The 18153-nt window shown below is 45.3% G+C and overlaps 1 protein-coding gene across 2 annotated transcripts in view; it reads left to right on the plus strand.

Annotated features, from left to right (window-relative positions):
- The first annotated feature begins 294 nt into the window (after window positions 1–294).
- metrnla (meteorin like, glial cell differentiation regulator a) overlaps window positions 295–18153 on the plus strand; it is a 35945-nt gene continuing 18086 nt past the window's right edge. For both annotated transcript variants that reach the window (XR_006082062.1, XM_042314877.1), the window contains exons 1-2: window positions 295–661; window positions 12266–12678. Coding sequence is in view for 1 of the 2 variants with exons in the window: in XM_042314877.1 (XP_042170811.1) it covers window positions 564–661; window positions 12266–12678 (511 nt within the window). In the remaining variant the exon portion in view is untranslated. The remainder of the gene's footprint in view (window positions 662–12265; window positions 12679–18153) is intronic.

An 18153-nucleotide genomic window follows, 5' to 3' on the forward strand; every position in this document is an offset into this window, starting at 1 on the left:
TAACGAATGACTGACAACAACTATCAAGTAGAATTGGAATGATGAGGGGCACTTTTGGAAAGGAAACGATAATGAACCACAGATTACTCAGTCAATTTACCCAAACTTTCACCGGTGGGTTATTTCGACTGTAGACTTTGTAATGTATCATTTATCAATTACTAGTAAGTAGATACTAGCCTCGGTGAGATTTTGTAATTATAGAAACATACTTCCAACATCTAGCCGAGAAGGCATTGCGCATGCGTGCGGATCTGCTTGGTGAAGGGGAGTGACGTGAGAAGACCTCGGAGAAATTCACTCACTGAACTTCCAGTAGAGGAATGCAAGCAGCCGCTGTCCGTTGTAGGTTACGATACGGTGGATGGTTCTTACTGAAGTAACGCTTTTTTTTTCACGGTTCTACTGGCTTTTACGGGAAGAAAACAACATTCGAAGACATTTCAACAGGCGACCAGAACCGATGGGGACGTTATGTCGTTGGAGTTACGCGGGTGGATTTGGTTGTTTTAGTTGAGAAGAAGGAAAGTGTTGCGCTCCGAGCAACAGCGGTGGGATTAAACATGCTGACACCGATTTTAGCATACTTGTTATCGGTCCTCCTGCTGTGTCGGATAGCGTTCTCTCAATACTCCAGCGATCAGTGTAGTTGGAAGGGCAGGTGAGAATTCTTCTTTGTAACTTTCATTATTTCATGAACTGCTTGTTCATAATGGTCGAATTGAAAAGGAGCTGTGCAGACGAACTATTTGTAGGCTACCATTTAGATTTGAAAGCTTCGATTTGTGGAAATTAAAGTTGCAGAATGGTGAATGCGTCAGTGTTTTTATCCAAGGCCGACTGGTGAAGAGATTGTTATAATGTAATAAACTAAATAGAGAATGAGTTATCCATTCTCTCCTGAGAGGTGAATTACACAAATCTTTCCCTCTTACTGAATGATCACCTTGAGTCAGGTCTGTGGAATGCGACTTCTGTCAAGGACTCCAAGCGCGGAGATTTATCTCTCTTTATTTTATGTTCACAACATAATAATGGTTTTTGAGATTATTACTTTAAAACAAAATCTAATTATATTTTAAAACATTCATATTCAACTGAAATTGACCCTTTTTTTCACCTGAAGCGTTCTAATAACACTTTTAGGATCAGGTTTAATGTTGATACAGTTCAATGATCAAATGGAAATGTATACATTGTTTCATGAATAAACACAGTGATGCATCAGTAAAAGTACAGTTTGAGGTGGCTCCTCACAACGTCTATAACAGCCTACCTTGTATACATTTATACATCTCAACTGATCACACAACTTTTCCCTTTCGGTTCTTACTTCCCTTCACTTGTTATAAAATTCGAGTCAATCTTTTTTAGAGTGGCTTAAATAGTGATATAGTAAAAGGCTTTAGTACTTGATTTTGGCACCTCATGACGTTTGACACTTCGTGAATGCCTCTAATATTTTATTTATTTAACCTTTATTTATTTAACTAGGCAAGTCAGTTCAGAAAAAAGTCTTACTTACAAGGACTGCCTCCCAAAAGGCAAAATGCCTCCTGCGGGGACGGGGGCTGGGATTAAAATAAAAATGTATTAAATGAAAATATAGGGTAAAACACACATCACGATAAGAGAGACAACACAACAGTACATAAAGAGAGACCTAAGACAACAACACAGCAAGGCAGCAACACATGACATTATGCTCAATGTAGGTATTAAATTACTGCTGGTGGTAGGCCGTCGTTGTAAATAAGAATTTGTTCTTAACTGACTTGCCTAGTTAAATAAATAAATACAAATAAATGCTGATGTTATAGAGGTAAAAACATTATTTGTCATCATAAATAATCTATTACAGACAATCTAGTGGGTTAAAAATAATCTATTACATACAAGCTAGTGGGTTAAAAATAATCTATTACATACAAGCTAGTGGGTTAAAAATCATATATAACAGACTACCTCATTTTGTTTACCTGACCCTCCCAGCCTCTAACTCAGGTCCTGTACGTACCTAACTGACCAGCTCTGCCCATTCTCCACCATTTACCCGTTGTTGTCTTAGCTCTCCTGTTCAACACCTGTGATTGCCTCTCTCTCTAATGTCAATATGCCTTGTCTACTGCTGTCTTGGTTAGTTTTTATTGTTTTATTTCACTGTAGAGCCCTCAGTCCCACTCAAAATGCCTTAGATAGCTCTTTCGTCCCACTCCACACACATGCGGAGACCACGCCTAGGTTAACTGGTGCCTCCAGAGACGAAACCGCTCTCATCGTCACCCAACGCATAGGTTTACCTCCACTGTACTCACATCCAACCATACCATTGTCTGTATATTATGCCTTGAATCTATTCTACCACGCCATAAATCTTCTCCTTTTATTCTCTGTCCCCAACGAACTAGACGACCAGTTCTTATAGCCTTTAGCCGTACCCTTATCCTACTCCTCCTCTGTTCCTCTGGTGATGTAGAGGTTAACCCAGGCCCCGTAGCCCCCAGTACTACATCTATTCCCCAGGCCCTGTAGCAGTACTACATCTATTCTCCAGGCCCTGTAGCAGTACTACATCTATTCCCCAGGCCCTGTAGCCCCCAGTACTACATCTATTCCCCAGGCCCTGTAGCCCCCAGTGCTACATCTATTCCCCAGGCCCTGTAGCCCCCAGTGCTACATCTATTCCCCAGGCCCTGTAGCCCCCAGTACTACATCTATTCCCCAGGCCCTGTAGCCCCCAGTACTACATCTATTCCCCAGGCCCTGTAGCCCCCAGTACTACATCTATTCCCCAGGCCCCATAGCCCCCAGTACTACATCTATTCCCCAGGCCCTGTAACCCCCAGTACTACATCTATTCCCCAGGCCCTGTAGCAGTACTACATCTATTCCCCAGGCCCTGTAGCCCCCAGTACTACATATATTCCCTAGGCCCTGTAGCAGTACTACATATATTCCCCAGGCCATGTAGCCCCCAGTACTACATCTATTCCTCAGGCCCTGTAGCCCCCAGTACTACATCTATTCCCCAGGCTCTATCATTTGTTGACTTCTGTAACCGTAAAAGCCTTGGTTTCATGCATGTTATTAACATCAAAAGCCTCCTCCCTAAGTTTGTTTTTTTCAATGCTTTAGCACACTCTGCCAACCCTGATGTCCTAGCCGTGTCTGAATCCTTGCTTAGGAAGGCCACCAAAAATTCAGAAATTTCCATCTCCAACTACATTTTCCACCAAGATAGAACTGCCAAAGAGGGTGGAGTTAGCTTGCAGAGTTCTATCTTACTATCCAGGTCTGTGCCCAAACAGTTTGAGCTTCTACTTTTAAAAATCCACCTTTCCAGAAACAAGTGTTGCTGCTTGTTATAGACCCCCCTCAGCCCCTAGCTGTTGCCCTGGACACCATATGTAAATGAACCACCCACCATTTGTCTTCAGAGTTTGTACTGTTAGGTGACCTAAACTGGGATATGCTTAACACCCAGGCCGTCCTACAAATTAAGCTATATGCCCTCAATATCACAAAAATTATCATGGAACCTACCAGGTACAACCCTAAATCCGTAAACACGGGCACCCTCATAGATATCATCCTGACCAACCTGCCCTCTAAATACACCTCTGCTGTCTTCAACCAGGATCTCAGCGATCACTGCCTCATTGCCTGTGTCCGTGATGGGTCTGCGGTCAAACGACCACCACTCATCACTGTCAAACGCTCTGATAAAGCACTTCAGCAATCAGACCTTTCTAATCGACCTGGCCCGGGTATCCTGGAAGGATATTGACCTCATTCCGTCAGTAGACCTTTCTAATCGACCTGGCCCGGGTATCCTGGAAGGATATTGACCTCCTTCCGTCAGTAGACCTTTCTAATCGACCTGGCCCGGGTATCCTGGAAGGATATTGACCTCCTTCCGTCAGTAGACCTTTCTAATCGACCTGGCCCGGGTATCCTGGAAGGATATTGACCTCATTCCGTCAGTAGGCCTTTCTAATTGACCTGGCCCGGGTATCCTGGAAGGATATTGACCTCATTCCGTCAGTAGGCCTTTCTAATCGACCTGGCAAGGGTATCCTGGAAGGATATTGAGCTCATTCCGTCAGTAGAGGATGCCTGGTTATTCTTTAAAAGTGCTTTCCTCACCATCTTAAATAAGCATGCCCCATTCAAAAAATGTAGAACTAATAACAGATATAGCCTGTGGTTCACTCCAGACCTGACTGCCCTTGACCAGCACAAAAACATCTTGTATACATCTAATATACACAGGCAGTTAGGAAAGCAAAGGCTAGCTTTTTCAAACAGAAAATTGCATCCTGTAGCACAAACTCTAAAAGGTTCTGGGACACTGTAAAGTCCATGGAGAATAAGAGCACCTCCTCCCAGCTGCCCACTGCAAAACTGTCACCACCGATAAATCTACGATAATCGAGAATTTCAATAAGCATTTTTCTACAGCTGGCCATGCTTTCCACCTGGCTACCCCTACCCCGGTCAACAGCACTGCACCCCCCACAGCAACTTGCCCAAGCCTCCCCATTTCTCCTTCATCCAAATCCAGATAGCTGCTGTTCTGAAAGAGCTGTGAAATCTGGACCCCTACAAATCAGCTGGGATAGACAATCTGGACCCCTACAAATCAGCTGGGATAGACAATCTGGACCCCTACAAATCAGCTGGGATAGACAATCTGGACCCCTACAAATCAGCTGGGATAGACAATCTGGACCCCTACAAATCAGCTGGGATAGACAATCTGGACCCCTACAAATCAGCTGGGACAATCTGGACCCCTACAAATCAGCTGGGATAGACAATCTGGACCCCTACAAATCAGCTGGGATAGACAATCTGGACCCCTACAAATCAGCTGGGATAGACAATCTGGACCCCTACAAATCAGCTGGGATAGACAATCTGGACCCCTAAGAATCAGCTGGAATCAGCTGGGATAGACAATCTGGACCCCTACAAATCAGCTGGGATAGACAATCTGGACCCCTAAGAATCAGCTGGGATAGACAATCTGGACCCCCAAATCAGCTGGGATAGACAATCAAATCAGCTGGGATAGACAATCTGGACCCCTACAAATCAGCTGGGATAGACAATCTGGACCCCTACAAATCAGCAAATCAGCTGGGATAGACAATCTGGACCCCTACAAATCAGCTGGGATAGACAATCTGGACCCCTACAAAATCTGGACCCCTACAAACAAATCAGCTGGGATAGACAATCTGGATCAGCCCTACAAATCAGCTGGGATAGACAATCTGGACCCCCACAAATCAACTGGGATAGACAATCTGGACCCCACAAATCAGCTGGGATAGACAATCTGGACCCCACAAATCAGCTGGGATAGACAATCTGGGACCCTACAAATCAGCTGGGATAGACAATCTGGACCCCACAAATCAGCTGGGATAGACAATCTGGACCCCACAAATCAGCTGGGATAGACAATCTGGGACCCTACAAATCAGCTGGGATAGACCATCTGGTCCCCTACAAATCAGCTGGGATAGACAATCTGGACCCTTTCTTTCTAAAATTATCCGCTGCCATTGTTGCAATCAATATTAATTGCCTGTTCAACCTTCTTTCATATCGTCTGAGATCCCTAAAGATTGGAAAGCTGCTGCGGTCATCCCCCTCTTCAAAGAGGGAGACACTCTAGACCCAAACTGTTTACAGACCTGTACCATCCTGCCCTGCCTTTCCAAAGTCTTCCAAAGCCAAGTTAACAAACAGATCACTGACCATTTTGAATCCCACCGTACCTTCTCCGCTGTGCAATCTGGTTTCCGAGCTGGTCACGGGTGCACCTCAGCCACGCTCAAGGTCCTAAACAATATCATAACCGCCATCAATAAAGGACAATACTGTGCAGCCGTATTCATCGACTTGGCCAGGGCTTTTTTGTTGTCAATCACAGCATTCTTTATCGGCAGACTCAACAGCCTTGGTTTCTCAAATGACTGCCTTGCCTGGTTCACCAACTATTTCTCAGACACAGTTCAGTATGTTATATCAGAGGGCCTGTTGTCCAGACCTCTGGCAGTCTCTATGGGGGTGCCACAGGGTTCAATTCTCGGGCCGACTCTTTTCTCTGTATACATCAATGATGTTGCTCTTGCTGCTGGTGATCATCTGATCCACGTCTACACAGACGACACCATTCTGTATACTTCTGGCCCTTCTTTGGACACTGTGTTAACAAACCTCCAGACGAGCTTCAATGCCATACAACTCTCCTTCCGTGGCCTCCAACTGCTCTTAAATGCAAGTAAAACTAAATGCATGCTATTCAACCGATCGCTGCCCCCACCTGCCCGCCGGTCTAGCATCACTACTCTGTACGGTTCTGACTTAGAATATGTGAACAACTACAAATACCTAGATGTCTGGTTAGACTGTAAACTCTCCTTCCAGACTCACATCAAGCATCTCCAATCCAAAATTAAATCTAGAATCAGCTTCCTATTTCGCAACAAAGCATCCTTCACTCATGCTGCCAAACATACCCTCGTAAAACTGACTATCCTACCGATCCTTGACTTCGGCAATGTCATTTACAAAATAGCCTCCAACACTCTACTCAGCAAACTGGATGCAGTCTATCACAGTGCCATCCGTTTTGTCACTAATTCCCCATATACTACCCACCACTGCGACCTCTATGCTCTCGTTGGCTGGCCCTCACTTCATATTCGTCGCCAAACCACAGGTTCCAGGTCATCTATAAGTCTTTTCTAGGTAAAGCCCTGCCTTATCTCAGCTCACTGGTCACCATAGCAACACCCAAACGGAGCACGCGCTCCAGCAGGTATATTTCACTGGTCAGCCCCAAAGCCAACACCTACTTCGGCCGCCTTTCCTTCCAGTTCTCTGCTGCCAATGACTGGAACTAATTGCAAAAATCGCTGATGCTAGAGACTCATATCTCCCTCACTAGCTTTAAGCACCAGCTGTCAGAGCAGCTTACAGATCATTGCACCTGTACATAGCCCATCTGTAAATAGCCCACCCAACTACCTCATCCCCGAACTGTTATTTATTGTTTTGCTCCTTTGCACCCCAGTATCTCTACTTGCACATTCATCTTCTGCACATCTATCACTCCAGTGTTAATGCTAAATTGTAATTATTTTGCCACTACGGCCTATTTATTGCCTTACCTCCCTACTCTTACTACATTTGCACACACTGTACATAGACTTTTCTATTGTGTAATTGACTGTACGTTTGTTTATGTTTAACTCTGTGTTGTTTGTGTCTCACTGCTTTGCTTTATCTTGGCCAGGTCGCAGTTGTAAATGAGAACTCAACTGGCCGACCTGGTGAAATAAATAAATGAAACCTTGTGGGTGAAATTGGGTGAATATCCAATTGGGTGAAGTGCAGTGGCATGAAGAGAAAGTGGTTTCCTCTTCTAGGCCAGCCGAGGAGTAGTCTTAACGAGCAGTTACTTTGAGCCTGTACCAGGGAATCTGTTGCTCATTACCTCTCCTCTCAGCTAATCTCTTCTAATTACATGCAGACTAGAGACGGTGGAAGAGTTCAGCTGAGTTAATTAAAGAGAATGTGTTGAGGAGAGGAGAGGCTGGTCGGGTCATGATGACCAACATGTGCTCTCCTCTGGTCCTCACATCAATGGGCTTTATTCATATTTCACCATCTCGTTTTCATTTTAAATTGGGTCATTCCTACCAAGAACATCAAACCACCAGCCTGTTGCTGTTGGCATGGCACCCATATGGTAATAGAAGTATGCTGCTAGTTTCCTGCCTTATAGCTTGGCTTTGCTTTGAAGGACAGATTTGGGCCTAGTCTAGGACTTCAGATTATAAATTATATGAACGACAGATTTGGTCCTAGTCTAGGACTTCAGATTATAAATTATATGAACGACAGATTTGGGCCAAGTCTAGGACTTCAGATTATAAATTATATGAGCGACAGATTTGGGCCAAGTCTAGGACTTCAGATTATGAATGATATGAGCGACAGATTTGGGCCTAGTATAGGACTTCAGGTTATGAATGATATGAGCGACAGATTTGGGCCTAGTATAGGACTTCAGATTATAAATTATATGAGCGACAGATTTGGGCCTAGTATAGGACTTCAGATTATGAATTATATGAGCGACAGATTTGGGCCTAGTCTAGGACTTCAGATTATAAATTATATGAGTGACAGATTTGGGCCTAGTATAGGACTTCAACAATTATGCATTACATTCTGTGTTAGCATCCCAAATGCTTCTCTATTCCCTATAGAGATCCCTGTGGGCCCTGGTCATGACTAGTGCACTATATAGGGAATAGGGTTATAGGCCCTGGTCATGACTAGTGCACTATATAGGGAATAGGGTTATGGCCTGGTCATGGCTAGTGCACTATATAGGGATTAGGGTTATGGGCCCTGGTCATGACTAGTGCACTATATAGGGAATAGGGTTATAGGCCCTGGTCATGACTAGTGCACTATATAGGGAATAGGGTTATGGCCTGGTCATGGCTAGTGCACTATATAGGGATTAGGTTTATGGGCCCTGGTCATGACTAGTGCACTATATAGGGAATAGGGTTATAGGCCCTGGTCATGACTAGTGCACTATATAGGGAATAGGGTTATGGCCTGGTCATGGCTAGTGCACTATATAGGGATTAGGGTTATGGGCCCTGGTCATGGCTAGTGCACTATATAGGGATTAGGGTTATGGGCCCTGGTCATGACTAGTGCACTATATAGGGATTAGGTTTATGGGCCCTGGTCATGACTAGTGCACTATATAGGGAATAGGGTTATAGGCCCTGGTCATGACTAGTGCACTATATAGGGAATAGGGTTATGGCCTGGTCATGGCTAGTGCACTATATAGGGATTAGGGTTATGGGCCCTGGTCATGGCTAGTGCACTATATAGGGAATAGGGTTATAGGCCCTGGTCATGACTAGTGCACTATATAGGAATTAGGGTTATGGGCCCTGGTCATGACTAGTGCACTATATAGGGATTAGGGTTATGGGCCCTGGTCATGACTAGTGCACTATATAGGGATTAGGTTTATGGGCCCTGGTCATGACTAGTGCACTATATAGGGATTAGGTTTATGGGCCCTGGTCATGACTAGTGCACTATATAGGGATTAGGGTTATGGGCCCTGGTCATGACTAGTACACTATATAGGGAATAGGGTTATAGGCCTGGTCATGGCTAGTGCACTATATAGGGATTAGGTTTATGGGCCCTGGTCATGGCTAGTGCACTATATAGGGAATAGGGTTATGCCCTGGTCATGGCTAGTGCACTATATAGGGAATAGGGTTATGGCCTGGTCATGGCTAGTGCACTATATAGGGATTAGGGTTATGGCCTGGTCATGACTAGTGCACTATATAGGGATTAGGGTTATGGGCCCTGGTCATGACTAGTGCACTATATAGGGATTAGGGTTATGGGCCCTGGTCATGACTAGTGCACTATATAGGGATTAGGGTTATGGGCCCTGGTCATGACTAGTGCACTATATAGGGAATAGGGTTATGGCCTGGTCATGGCTAGTGCACTATATAGGGATTAGGGTTATGGGCCCTGGTCATGACTAGTGCACTATATAGGGATTAGGGTTATGGGCCCTGGTCATGACTAGTGCACTATATAGGGATTAGGTTTATGGGCCCTGGTCATGACTAGTGCACTATATAGGGAATAGGGTTATAGGCCCTGGTCATGACTAGTGCACTATATAGGGAATAGGGTTATGGCCTGGTCATGGCTAGTGCACTATATAGGGATTAGGGTTATGGGCCCTGGTCATGGCTAGTGCACTATATAGGGAATAGGGTTATAGGCCCTGGTCATGACTAGTGCACTATATAGGAATTAGGGTTATGGGCCCTGGTCATGACTAGTGCACTATATAGGGATTAGGGTTATGGGCCCTGGTCATGACTAGTGCACTATATAGGGATTAGGTTTATGGGCCCTGGTCATGACTAGTGCACTATATAGGGATTAGGTTTATGGGCCCTGGTCATGACTAGTGCACTATATAGGGATTAGGGTTATGGGCCCTGGTCATGACTAGTACACTATATAGGGAATAGGGTTATAGGCCTGGTCATGGCTAGTGCACTATATAGGGATTAGGTTTATGGGCCCTGGTCATGGCTAGTGCACTATATAGGGAATAGGGTTATGCCCTGGTCATGGCTAGTGCACTATATAGGGAATAGGGTTATGGCCTGGTCATGGCTAGTGCACTATATAGGGATTAGGGTTATGGGCCCTGGTCATGACTAGTGCACTATATAGGGATTAGGGTTATGGGCCCTGGTCATGACTAGTGCACTATATAGGGATTAGGGTTATGGGCCCTGGTCATGACTAGTGCACTATATAGGGATTAGGGTTATGGGCCCTGGTCATGACTAGTGCACTAAATAGCGAACAGGGTTCCATTTTCGACACTGACTGTCACTGTGTGTATGTATAGTGAGTGGTTAGGTGGTGCTGTGTGTCTGGCGCCAGGGGGTCAGTCCTGTCCAGAGTGCTGCCTGGACATGTCTCTTCCAGTCCCTTTGTCCCGGCTGCAAGGGGAGGTTTGTCTGATTGACCTGCATTCAGCACAGGCTCCTGGCAGCCTGGTTACTGTTGCTGCCGTTGGTTGTCTAAGTCAGCTCTACTGTGTCCAAAATGGCATCCTATTCCCTATACAGTTTACTGCCTTTGACCAGGGCCTATGGCACTATATATAGGGAATAGGGTGCAATTTGGGATGTAGCCTGTCCCTCTCCTCTCCCTTCATCCAGTTCTGTCTCTAGACTCCCCCTCCCCTCTCTCCTCTCTCTTCATCCAGTTCTGTCTCTAGACTCCCCTCCCCTCTCTCCTCTCTCTTCATCCAGTTCTGTCTCTAGACTCCCCCTCCCCCCCTCTCTCCTCTCCCTTCATCCAGTTCTGTCTCTAGACTCCCCCTCCCCTCTCTCCTCTCCCTTCATCCAGTTCTGTCTCTAGACTCATCCCCTCTAGACTCCCCCTCCCTCTCCTCTCCCTTCATCCAGTTCTGTCTCTAGACTCCCCCTCCCCTCTCTCCTCTCCCTTCATCCAGTTCTGTCTCTAGACTCCCCCTCCCCTCTCTCCTCTCCCTTCATCCAGTTCTGTCTCTAGACTCCCCCTCTCCTCTCTCCGACCCTGAGGCAGCCTGCCAGGCAGTCAGTCCTGTGTTGCCAGAGCGCTGAGCCCAGAAGGAACAATGTGCCATAAGACGTGTGTGTTGGGGCTGAGGTCAGTTGAGCCATGTCGAGGCAGGGCGGCTCGTGACTGGTCATGCTGCCGGCCGTGTGCAGCGCACGGAGCCACAGGAGTCTTAACGCTTTGTCTAAGTGCATTAAACCACCACCACCTGGCAACACACACACTTCATCTATTCCCTACATAGTGCACTACTTTCGACCAGAGCCCTATTCCCTATATAGTGCACTACTTTAGACCAGAGCCCTATTCCCTATATAGTGCACTACTTTAGACCAGAGCCCTATTCCCTATATAGTGCACTACTTTAGACCAGAGCCCTATTCCCTATATAGTGCACTACTTTAGACCAGAGCCCTATTCCGTATATAGTCCACTACTTTAGACCAGAGCCCTATTCCCTATATAGTGCACTACGTTAGACCAGAGCCCTATTCCCTACATAGTGCACTACGTTAGACCAGAGCCCTATTCCCTACATAGTGCACTACGTTAGACCAGAGCCCTATTCCCTACATAGTGCACTACTTTAGACCAGAGCCTTATATAGGGAATAGGGTTCCATTTGAAGCACAGAGCTGCAGTCTGTAGTCTACCTGTTGAGTTTGATCGGAGGCAGGACATGATCACGTGAAGAGCTGCTATTTCCCTTTGAAGCTGCTCAGGATTTCAGACAAGGTTTCACCAGAAGAAAGCTGACGTTTTCTGTTCTTTTGCCAAGTTCTAGGCCTATTTCATTTGTTTTGCTCGGCCCTCGGCTGGAGAACGACTGATTATCTCTGTTCTATATTCATACAGACCCTTTCAGACTGTTGTACAGGCAGTGACAGACAGTGGTTCATGGTTGGCATCTCTCACCCCCCCCCCAAAAAAAACCGTTTTACTTCAGACCAAATATATAATTCTTTCACACGTGTGTTAGGAGTGTGACCATGTCTCTGTGTATGATGTGTTGTTGACCTCCCCTTCCACACTGACCTCCCCCCTTCCCTTCCAGTGGTCTGACCCATGAGGGCCACAGCCGTGATGTGGAGCAGGTCTACCTACGTTGTTCCCAGGGTTCCCTCCACTGGCTCTACCCTACAGGGGCCGTCATCGTCAACCTGCGGCCCAACACCCTGTCCCTGGCAGCCGCCCGTCTCTCCGTCTGCATCAAGCCCTCTAGGGACTCCCACGGGGCCAACATCTACCTGGACCGGGCCGGGAAGCTGCGCCTGCTGCTGAGAGAGCAGGACCAGGCCCAGGGGAAGGTGACCTGCTTCAGCATCCAGGAGGGGTCTCTGTTCATAGAGGCCATACCTCACAGAGACATCAGTAAGAGAATCACCTCGTTCCAGTATGAGCTGGTTACAGAGAGGACCGGGGCTGGAGCTGGAGCCTTGGCTGGGGTGGAGCCACAAGCACTGTCTGGTGAGATACACTCCTATTGTTGTTGTTGCTTTGGTCGTTAAAGGGGAAGTTCAGTATGGCTAAAGCACTGTCTGGTGAGATACACTCCTATTGTTGTTGTTGCTTTGGTCATTAAAGGGGAAGTTCGGTATGGCTAAAGCACTGTCTGGTGAGATACACTCCTATTGTTGTTGTTGCTTTGGTCATTAAAGGGGAAGTTCATTAAAGGGGAAGTTCAGTATGGCTAAAGCACTGTCTGGTGAGATACACTGGTGAGATACACCTATTGTTGTTGTTGCTTTGGTCGTTAAAGGGAAAGTATGGGAAGTTCAGTAAAGGGAAGTTGTATGGCTAAAGCACTGTCTGGTGAGATACACTCCTATTGTTGTTGTTGCTTTGGTTTAAAGGGGAAGTTCAGTATGGCTAAAACTGTCTGGGGAAGTTGCTTTGGTCGTTAAAGGGGAAGTTCAGTATGGCTAAAGCACTGTCTGGTGAGATACACTCCTATTGTTGTTGTTGCTTTGGTCGTTAAAGGGGAAGTTCAGTATGGCTAAAGCACTGTCTGGTGAGATACACTCCTATTGTTGTTGTTGCTTTGGTCATTAAAGGGGAAGTTCAGTATGGCTAAAGCACTGTCTGGTGAGATACACTCCTATTGTTGTTGTTGCTTTGGTCATTAAAGGGGAAGTTCAGTATGGCTAAAGCAGAGACGGTACATTATGAAGATGAAACTGCTTCTCCAGTAGAAATTCCCGTTCACAATGTCATTGCGACGTTGGCTATCGAAGCTCATGCGCAGAAACACATCATCGGGGTGTAACGGTCATCTCACACTGAACTGGGCCTCTGCAGGCCGTCAAATTCTTGGTATTTTTGTTGGTATTTTATTAGGATCCCCATTAGTTGTTACAAAAGCAGCAGCTCCTCTTCCTGGGGTCCAACACAACACATGACACATAATACAGAACATTAACAGAACATTAACAGAACAGTAATAGCTGGCTAGAACAGTGTCTCAGTTCAGGGCAGGGTACTGGGCAGAAGCAGCAGCTACTCTTCCTGGGGTCCAACACAACACATGACACATAATACAGAACATTAATAGACGAGAACAGAACTACATGAATTCAAAATAAAATGCACACAGCCTACATATCAATACCAATACACACACAAACTGTCTAGGCACTGCTTTGATATAAAGTTGTTTTTGACCAATGAAAGCGTGTCAGTTTGTCACTTTCACAACGGAGTAATAACATGTTCAACTATTTAAGACATTGTCTCCAGTCTTGGTTGTGAAAATGAACTTCTCATTGACTTCTCGAACCCCAAACCTGGTCTGTTTGGTCTGTTTCACAAGCATGCCGGGAAGTCTTGCGATGTTGCTCCTCTGGGTGTGGAAACTCTTTGGCTAAAGTTAACTGAAGTTTGTAGTGGCTGACGACAGACAACTGAACCATGGATGATAGTTTCTCCTGGTCCACAGACTACTTTCAGACTGAGGTACCAGCTAGCATTAAGGTCTAAAATCCTGAACTTCCCCTTTAATGCTAAAGTTGATGACAGTGGCAAAGTCGACAAATCCTAACAGCCTCTCCTGGTTGGCCCAGACAGTGGATCACAGACTCTCCTGGTTGGCCTAGACAGTGGATCACAGACTCTCCTGGTTTGGCTTAGACAGTGGATCACAGACTCTCCTGGTTTGGCTTAGACAGTGGATCACAGACTCTCCTGGTTTGGCTTAGACAGTGGATCACAGACTCTCCTGGTTGGCCCAGACAGTGGATCACAGACTCTCCTGGTTGGCCCAGACAGTGGATCACAGACTCTCCTGGTTGGCCCAGAGACTACATTCAAGGAAAGGAACCATCTAACTAATGTTGTCATTTGGGTGACCTATCCCTTTAAGTTTTTTAAATCAATGACATTAGGCGTGCACCATATCCTGACTATTCCTGTTGAATTATCCAGACGCGGGTAGGTCAGAGAGAGTCAACTGGCCATTCAGCTGACAGTTTGTTAATTGACTGACTAGGAAGTGGTTTTCTTTGTCTTAGTGTCTGTAGTCACGATGTAGTTCTGTACTGAATGCAGCCATCTGCTGGAGAAAACATCTCCGTTTGTCTTAGTGTCTGTAGTCAGGATGTACAGTGCCTTGCGAAAGTATTCGGCCCCCTTGAACTTTGCGACCTTTTGCCACATTTCAGGCTTCAAACATAAAGATATAAAACTGTATTTTTTTGTGAAGAATCAACAACAAGTGGGACACAATCATGAAGTGGAACAACATTTATTGGATATTTCAAACTTTTTTAACAAATCAAAAACTGAAAAATTGGGCGTGCAAAATTATTCAGCCCCTTTACTTTCAGTGCAGCAAACTCTCTCCAGAAGTTCAGTGAGGATCTCTGAATGATCCAATGTTGACCTAAATGACTAATGATGATAAATACAATCCACCTGTGTGTAATCAAGTCTCCGTATAAATGTACCTGCACTGTGATAGTCTCAGACGTCCGTTAAAGGCGCAGAGAGCATCATGAAGAACAAGGAACACACCAGGCAGGTCCGAGATACTGTTGTGAAGAAGTTTAAAGTCGGATTTGGATACAAAAAGATTTCCCAAGCTTTAAACATCCCAAGGAGCACTGTGCAAGCGATAATATTGAAATGGAAGGAGTATCAGACCACTGCAAATCTACCAAGACCTGGCCGTCCCTCTAAACTTTCAGCTCATGCAAGGAGAAGACTGATCAGAGATGCAGCCAAGAGGCCCATGATCACTCTGGATGAACTGCAGAGATCTACAGCTGAGGTGGGAGACTCTGTCCATAGGACAACAATCAGTTGTATATTCCACAAATCTGGCCTTTATGGAAGAGTGGCAAGAAGAAAGCCATTTCTTAAAGATATCCATAAAAAGTGTTGTTTAAAGTTTGCCACAAGCCACCTGGGAGACACACCAAACATTTGGAAGAAGGTGCTCTGGTCAGATGAAACCAAAATTGAACTTTTTGGCAACAATGCAAAAAGTTATGTTTGGCATAAAAGCAACACAGCGCATCACCCAGAACACACCATCCCCACTGTCAAACATGGTGGTGGCAGCATCATGGTTTGGGCCTGCTTTTCTTCAGCAGGGACAGGGAAGATGGTTAAAATTGATGGGAAGATGGATGGAGCCAAATACAGGACCATTCTGGAAGAATGGATGGAGTCTGCAAAAGACCTGAGACTGGGACGGAGATTTGTCTTCCAACAAGACAATGATCCAAAACATAAAGCAAAATCTACAATGGAATGGTTCAAAAATAAACATATCCAGGTGTTAGAATGGCCAAGTCAAAGTCCAGACCTGAATCCAATCGAGAATCTGTGGAAAGAACTGAAAACTGCTGTTCACAAATGCTCTCCATCCAACCTCACTGAGCTCGAGCTGTTTTGCAAGGAGGAATGGGAAAAAAATTCAGTCTCTCGATGTGCAAAACTGATAGAGACATACCCCAAGCGACTTACAGCTGTAATCGCAGCAAAAGGTGGCGCTACAAAGTATTAACTTAAGGGGGCTGAATAATTTTGCATGCCCAATTTTTCAGTTTTTGATTTGTTAAAAAAGTTTGAAATATCCAATAAATGTCGTTCCACTTCATGATTGTGTCCCAAGCTTGTTGTTGATTCTTCCCCAAAAAATACAGTTTTATATCTTTATGTTTGAAGCCTGAAATGTGGCAAAAGGTTGCAAAGTTCAAGGGGGCCGAATACTTTCGCAAGGCACTGTAGTTCTGTACTGAATGCAGCCATCTGCTGGAGAAAACATCTCCGTTTGTCCTAGTGTCGGTAGTCAGGATGTAGTTCTGTACTGAATGCAGCCATCTGCTGGAGAAAACATCTCCGTTTGTCCTAGTATCTGTAGTCAGGATGTAGTTCTGTACTGAATGCAGCCATCTGCTGGGGAAAACATCTCCGTTTTTCCTAGTGTCTGTAGTCAGGATGTAGTTCTGTACTGAATGCAGCCATCTGCTGGAGAAAACATCTCAGTTTTTCCTAGTGTCTGTAGTCAGGATGTAGTTCTGTACTGAATGCAGCCATCTGCTGGAGAAAACATCTCCGTTTGTCCTAGTGTCTGTAGTCAGGATGTAGTTCTGTACTGAATGCAGCCATCTGCTGGAGAAAACATCTCAGTTTGTCCTAGTGTCTGTAGTCAGGATGTAGTTCTGTACTGAATGCAGCCATCTGCTGGAGAAAACATCTCCGTTTGTCCTAGTGTCTGTAGTCAGGATGTAGTTCTGTACTGAATGCAGCCATCTGCTGGAGAAAACATCTCCGTTTGTCCTAGTGTCTGTAGTCAGGATGTAGTTCTGTACTGAATGCAGCCATCTGCTGGGGAAAACATCTCCGTTTTGTAGATCTGTGTTTACAAGATAAACTATTTTTGATATTCAATCTTCGGTTTCTTTGTCTTTCCACTGAAGTCTGAATCTCAGTGTTGTGTTTTGTAATATTACGTTACGCTGACATTTCTATGTTGACATTTGTCAGTTCCCTTCCCACAAGTTAGTGTTACGAAGCCGGTGTGTCATGGGACTGTGAGTTGACTTGGGGGTTTCATAGCGAACCACTGCCTTCCCTTACAGTACCCTGGTCTGTCTGTACAGAGGGCTACAGCCAAACGGAGAGGGCCTCACTGTCAAAACAGAGGCGTGTTTTCATCATGCTGTGTACCTGCCAACCCTGCATGACTCCTGGCTGGGAGGAGGTCCAGACCAGAGAGACTGGTCGTTTCTTCCACACTGAGGAGTCATATGACTTCTATCTACCTCACATCTGTTTCTACTGCTTTCTGGGCTCACATGTTCATATCCTGCATAGTCAGCTGGCACAACGGGCAGATAGAGACTGATAAACAGTCAGGACCTAATGTCGGGGATCTAACACAGTGGTCTAATGGTTGTAGATAGTGTAGTTGGTCTTAATGTAGGGGATCTAACACAGTGGTCTAATGGTTGTAGATAGTGTAGTTGGTCTTAATGTAGAGGATCTAACACAGTGGTCTAATGGTTGTAGATAGTGTAGTTGGTCTTAATGTAGGGGATCTAACACAGTGGTCTAATGGTTGTAGATAGTGTAGTTGGTCTTAATGTAGGGGATCTAACACAGTGGTCTAATGGTTGTAGATAGTGTAGTTGGCTCAAGTTGGTCTTAATGTAGAGGATCTAACACAGTGGTCTAATGGTTGTAGATAGTGTAGTTGGTCTTAATGTAGGGGATCTAACATAGTGGTCTAATGGTTGTAGATAGTGTAGTTGGCTCAGGTTGGTCTTAATGTAGGGGATCTAACACAGTGGTCTAATGGTTGTAGATAGTGTAGTTGGTCTTAATGTAGAGGATCTAACACAGTGGTCTAATGGTTGTAGATAGTGTAGTTGGTCTTAATGTAGGGGATCTAACATAGTGGTCTAATAGTTGTAGATAGTGTAGTTGGCTGAAGTTGGT

The sequence above is a fragment of the Oncorhynchus tshawytscha genome, unplaced genomic scaffold (assembly GCF_018296145.1).
Source record: "Oncorhynchus tshawytscha isolate Ot180627B unplaced genomic scaffold, Otsh_v2.0 Un_contig_3322_pilon_pilon, whole genome shotgun sequence".
Taxonomy (NCBI): Eukaryota; Metazoa; Chordata; class Actinopteri; order Salmoniformes; family Salmonidae; genus Oncorhynchus; species Oncorhynchus tshawytscha.